The 6,706-nt window shown below is 39.6% G+C and overlaps 1 protein-coding gene across 1 annotated transcript; it reads right to left on the bottom strand.

Annotated features, from left to right (window-relative positions):
• Window positions 1–391: 391 nt before the first annotated feature.
• GNG11 (G protein subunit gamma 11) lies at window positions 392–5,067 on the bottom strand (the record flags this gene model as incomplete). Its single annotated transcript, XM_080701325.1, has 2 exons — window positions 392–517; window positions 4,972–5,067. 2 exons carry the CDS (start codon window positions 5,065–5,067, stop codon window positions 392–394), a joined length of 222 nt encoding a protein of 73 aa, XP_080557451.1.
• Between the last annotated feature and the right edge of the window lie 1,639 nt (window positions 5,068–6,706).

Raw genomic sequence — 6,706 nt, 5'->3', positions numbered from 1 at the left:
CTCGTTTTCTATCCCAAACATTTAAAGGGTTACAGAGAGAAATGTTAAGGTTTATGTATTAAAAAGTGCTTTCTTTTGTCACCAACACTCATTTTCCTCAAACAAAATTTTATTTGAAGCATCAAGCAATATGCTGAAAGAGGCGAGTCATGCACAAGTCGGGTCCCTAATTCCATAATTGTACATTGGCCACTCTGCACTCTTATAAAGGGGGATAAGCGAGCAAAGAGGAGAAGCAGATGAGCTTTTCTACGTAACCCTACCAATATAGTGCTCAAGGGTGTCTCCTTTATATTTCATGTTTCATTCCTTGAAAGGCATGTAGGTTTTATTTGGGGAAACTAAAACAGCTAGCTCTTATACTGAGGGTGAAGTTTCTCCCCAGAGTTCTTTATGAAATAACGCAGCTGCCTTTTTCTTTAAAGGGATTTTTGTCTTCTGGAATTCCCTTCACCAGGGGATCCTCTCCAGAACGTTCTTCGATATAGTTCTTTATTTCTTCAGAACATTTAGACACCTGAAGGATAGAAAAGAAAAAAAGAGAGAAAGAGAGAATAAGTTAGGTCAGGATGTTTGAACATTAATTGAGCAAACCGACTTTACAAAAACTTAAATGTACATATGTCCATGTTATCTCTGTGGTGCACACTAGTATTTCTATACAACATAAAATCTATGTCGGATATATTTTTACTATCATTCAACGTAAAAAATGTTTGAAGGTCACCATATTAAATAGACTGACCCCAGCAATTTCTTGTCCCTCATATGATTTCCTTCCTCTGCTGAAGTGCAATTTGAGATGTTTATTATATTTTTGGAACCAAAACACATCCCATTTTAAATTTTTCATGCTAAGGAATAAGTGCATCAGTATGTATCCCCAAATATTTTGGGGTGTCTTATGCCACAATGCTCACTTAGGGGCATGGTTCCTGTTCTGGAATTTCACACAATGATAGGATTAATGGAAAATCTTGAATCTTCAAAGATTGGAGCAGCCCGAATATCTCAGTTGGTGTCTCTGCTCAGAGTTCCTCCCTGTTGCAAGCAGGCAGTAATCATCAGGAAAGCCTTATTAAGCTTATCTGCACCTCTTGTGTTTGTGTAATCAGTTTAAACTCTTTCTACACTAGCGATAGGATTTAATAGTTACTTCAAAAATTCTATCCTTAAGGGACGGATTGCAAGAGTGAGTTTAATAAAAAAAAATAGGAGGGGAAGAGGGATAAATAGAAAAGAAGAAAAAAGGATTAGTGTATATTACTAAGTAAAAAAATTAAAGAATTTCTAGAAAACTGCAATGAAAACCTATTCAAAGTGGGTAAAGGTGACCATTGAATTTGTAATCTATATTAGTAGCCTCAAATTGTTTTAATGGTTATCAGTAAAACATGCTTTCAAGTGTATCTTCAAATGCACATCATTATTTACTCATAAATATGTGCAGATGCCACAGTGTTAATATAGCATGCATAATTATAAAACATAAACTGGTAATTATAAAAGGATGAGACTTTAAACTGAACAAAATATACCTTACTACCTTGCTATTTCTTTTTGCACGCCAGTATGAAGACCACTGATCTAAAATTTAAAACTAGATGATCGAGGAATATGACTTAAATGTGGCAGAATAAAATCTTTTCAATGACAATCCTTCAGATAAGACTTGGTCTCAACTGTTGTGTAAATTTATAGTTTGTGTTTTAAATGACTTCTCAGAGTTGATGAAGAAAATTGCCCATAACCTGAAATCTGTGGCCCTAGGGAAACTTCTGGGTAAGATTCATATTCCCCACTTTGCATTTTTCACTAGATTTCCAAAGAGGCCTGAGATCTCCGAGGGTGCGTGAGTATTCCTCTAATGCATTTTCTTCCATGATCAAGAGGATGTGTTTGACCATCAATCAATTAGCTAAATCCAGATGCAACCCATAAATTTGTCTTCTTGGCCCGACCAAGCACAGTGCACAACTCAGAGATGTTAACTACAGAGCAACAGGATAAAGGCTGGACATCAGGAGGTTTTTTAAAGTACCTGCCCTATCATTCTTTGTGGTCTTAAGTGAAGAACTAGTTAGCCTCTTTGGGACTCAGGGATTTTGTGTCCTTAGAGAGAAGGCATTGAATGGTCTCTATCAACCACAGTTCTTGCTCAACACTGACACCCTGTAATTAATTAAATAACAAATTATTTTATTTATTTACTGTGTATGATAACTGGAGATTGAATCCAAGGGTATTTTAAGTCGAAGCTACCTCTCTAGTGCTTTTTTTTTTATTTTGCAACAGAGCAAAATAAAAAAACAGTTTGCTGAGACCCTCGCTAAACTGCTAAGGCTGTCTTGGAACCTGTGATCTTCCTGTCTCAGCCTTCCAAGTACTGGAATTGCAGACATATGCCACCACACCCAGCACACTCTATAATTTATATTGCCTAAAAATGTACACATGTGAGAACACCAATGCCAATCACAATATGGTGCATGGCAAAGGGGGTGGGGAGGGAGCTGGGGAGAAACTTGTCAAGTGCTGTGTGTGCGCATGCCACTCTCACTAGCAACTACAGTAAGATGTGAGACTCCAAGACTACAGTGTACCAATAAAAGTATAAAAAATTATTCTTAGGACTTAGATGCCCCTTTCCAGAGGTGGAGGAAACTCTCCTCTTCTGGCATAAGCCCTGGGTTTCTGGAGTTGGAAAGCTGACAAGACTGGGTGTGTCCTGGCAGGGAGAAACTGTCCCTGGCAGGGAGTGGCTGTCAGGGAGAAACTGCAAAAGAATGTTTGATTTCTACATTGTCACTTGCATACAGGACCCTAACATTTAACTTAATACTTGAAACATTAAATAAGTAGAAGAGATCTGTCTTTTTTTTCCCTGTAAGATCTGTACAATGATACTAAATATTAAGACATTTCAACCTTGTACAGATTATGTGATTCTGTTTCATGTATAACCCCTAGGGCTCATTGTGTGAAAACAAAAAACAACTAGGTGCCCAACATTTGCTATACTGGGGGCTTTGTCATCAGTGAAATGAGTCCCCTTCAAGAAACAAGCTTATTAACTGGGTCCTCTAACTTAAATTATTCATTTAAAAACTTTGATATTTTTAAAAGTTATAAGACATGGGGAAGAAAGGACATCTCACTGAAAAATCTAGGAGAAGCAGAAATTTTGAATTAGGAAGGAGAAAGTTAGACTGTAGAAAATAAATGTGCATAAAGCAAAACTAAGCAGGGTGTTGTGACTCTGGCCTGTAACCTCAGTACTTGGGAGGCTGAGACCAAAGGATCAACAGGTTCACAGCCAGCCTCAGCAATTTAATGAAGCCCTGTTTCAAGAAAAATAAAATAAAATAGGTCTGGAGGTACAGCTCAGAGGTAGAATGCCCTTGGGTTCAATCCCTAGTACTCCCCACAAATAAAACAACAACAAAAAACTTTGCATTCTCCAGTCACCACTTGAAAGTAACAAGACTCTTGTCATTAACAGATGTTGAACTAGAGAAGGAAGGCAAATGAGCATCTTTGTAACATTTGCTCCATTTCCATTGTTCTTCTTAATGTTTTCAATATGAAATTGTAAATAGATAAAATCAGTCTAATTTTTCTTGTTGTGGATAAAAGATTAGATAACTCCTTAAAAATATCTATCTGAAAGCCTTTTCCTAAACTATAGTTGCTTGTCATAGTAAAAAAAATAAAAATAAAAAAATAAACAACAACAAGGAAGAGAGATAAGTGTCTTAAGGAAGCCTCCTCATACCAGCAGGAAATTGAAGTGAAAACTACAAAACTTCCATGAGGTTTCTGGGGAGATCTGGTAATACTGGGGCATATGGTCTCACTGAAATCATAATCCCTATCAGTGGTCTCTAAAACATTTTTCATACTTTTGTTGGTGCATTGTAATTAAGCTTCATAACGAGGCGGCTCAGAGTGATAGAAACATATATGTACACAGTATTTGGTGTTTCCTTTGGGATGCCACCCCAGTCCCTCCCTCTCTCTGTACATAGTATTGACACTGGCGTTTATAATGGCATTTTTGCACATAGAATTTTTTAAACTGTGTCCTCCATCAAGTCTCTTTGCCCGCCCTCCCTCCCTCCCTCCCCAAGTTCCCTTCCACTGTGCAACTGGAATCTCTCCATGTTTATCTGAAGTCACTTTAATTGCCCAATTTCCCTCTAGCTTCTACATAGGAGAGAAAACATCCGACCCCCCCCCCCTTCACTTTCTGTGACTGGCTGGCCTCACTTAGCATAGTGTTTGATAGTTCCATCCATTTTCTTGCAAATGACATAATTTTGTTCTTCTTTATGGCTGAGTAAAATTCCATTGAATGTATATACCACAGTTTCAAAATACTCATATGTACCTCACCATAGAAACTATTATTTATAAAAACAAATAACAGATTCTAGTCTATTAATCTATCATGCATACTTATAAAACTGGATGGAATTCAGAAATAAATAAAAATAGAAATTTTGACAGTTTGCTCCCAAGCTCCAGTGGACTACCTTAGCACATCGTTGAAGACCACTGGTGATTCAAAACTAGATGAAGTAGTTGGGGGACTTTAAAATGGGGGCTTAGAATTTTTTTCAAATGTTATTCTTTCCAGAACCAAGTAACCACGGGCCTTTTTTTCACCTGTTTCTGGGTTTGTGGGTTTTTTAAAGCCAGCTGTCTAGTTGAGGCACGAATTTTGTCACCCCTATTCCAGGTTCTTTAAACATTACACACTTGGCTTCAATTAACATCCCTCACTGGGGATCCTGGTCTTCCTTTACCTCCTAGATTCCCCCACATAAACTGGCAGTTCCCGGGTACTGTCAAAGCCCAACTTCATGAGAAGCTGAAAGAAGGAAGAAAAGAAAAGAAAAACAAACTTGCTTAGCAGTGGCTAAGCAGGCTACCCGGTGTGGAACAAGGCATTCTCGGCAGTGGGTTTACCTGTTGTCTCTGCAGCTTCACTTCTTTGCGAAGTTGCTCAACTTGCATCTTGAGTTTTTCCTTCTCCGGCAAATCTTCGATGTGAAGGGCAGGCATTTTTGCCCCAGCACGGGGTCCCGGGGTGGCTCAGGCTGCAGAGCCACTGAAGTGCTGCGAACCCAGGCGCCTCCAGAAATAACTGCGGGCCCTGGCTGCGAGCCCAGCAGCTCAGGACGTGAGCGCCGCGCAGCCCGCGGTCCCGCTCGGCTTCCCCCAGCCCTCCCCGAGTCCAAGACCCCAGGACGCCTCCTTTCTTTTCTTTTCTCCCGTCCTTTCAACCGCGGAGGCCTGGGGGCAGCTCGGTTAGGGTCAAGGCTGAGTCGCCGTCCCAGCTGCTTCCCACTGCCAGATGCTGCAGCAGGGATGCTGGGCCCTGGCTCAGGACCCGCCACGCCCGCCCGCGGGGGACAGACTGGGCTGGGGAAAACAGAAAAGTTTTACTTTTTGTTCTTCTTCCTTTTTTTTTTTTTTTTCTCCCTTTTCTAAGTCACATCCGGGTTTTGTTTGTGCAGGAAAAGGAGGACACTACCCAGCAGGAAATAACGGCCCTTCACCTCTCCAAGAGTTTTAAAAATAAGCACTCTATGACTTTTCCATATGCATAACTCCACTATAAATATGTAGATAGTGGAAATATACTATATATATGTATATATATATATATATGTATATATGTATATATATATATATATATATATATATATACATATATATTTATAGTGAAAAAATGTGGACGTTTGAGAACAAGCCCAAAGGAAAAAGAAACTCAGCTGTGATCTCAGAAATACCCAGTAATAGTCTGGTATTTAAATAATACTCTGCTGCGGTTCATCGGATCTGTCCAAGGCCTGGAAGGACTTTCATTTGGGGGGAATAGAGGGAGAAGGGATGTGCTTAATACAACTTGCAGGGGCATTTTCTGCAGCCTCAACCACAGTTTCCACGCTTTTCTTCTGGAGGCAGCCTTATGAGGGTTGGAAGATGAGAGAAAAGTCAAGGAGAGAGGCAGGAATCTTCCCCTAAGGTTTGTCTGGGTGACCTTGGCGCTGGGGATTTTGAATTCCTGGCCCAGGCACTTTCTGGACCTAGGCAATGGAGTCACTTAATACGGGTATCTCCACTTTCTGGAAAATAATATTCCTCGTACTCAGCTTTGTATGGCCAGCAAACGCTTCTGTGGTGAAAATGTTTTATATATGCAATAAAAACTTTTCCTCGGACTAAAACTTTGTCAATAGTGTTAATAATAATAATAGTAGTAGTAGTGATATATATATATGTATATATATGTAAGATATATATATATATATATATATATATATATATATATATATATATGTAAGAAATCTCCCTAAGAAAATATTCCTCTTTTCCTCCAGAGATAACTTCCTAATGGTTAAATTCAAGTGAAAAAAGTTGGAGGAGCCAGGCGTGGTGGCGCACGCTTGTAATCCCCGCGCTTGGGAGGTTGAGACAGGAGGATCGCGCAGGTTCGAAGCCAGCCTCTGCTGGCTTAAGAGACCCTGTTTCCAAATAAAAAAAATAAAATAGGCCTGGGAGTGTAGCCTGAAGGTAGAGGGCTCCTGGGTTCCATCCCCAGTACCAACAACAACGAAAAAAAAAAAAAAAAGGAAAAAATCGGAGATATAAGCTGTATATATATTTCAGGGCACCACTCCTTACACACTCATAATTG

Source organism: Muscardinus avellanarius (assembly GCF_963383645.1).
Source record: "Muscardinus avellanarius genome assembly, chromosome: 9".
NCBI lineage: Eukaryota > Metazoa > Chordata > Mammalia > Rodentia > Gliridae > Muscardinus > Muscardinus avellanarius.
Note: the sequence above shows the minus strand (reverse complement) of the source record. Positions and strands in the feature narration are given on the sequence as shown.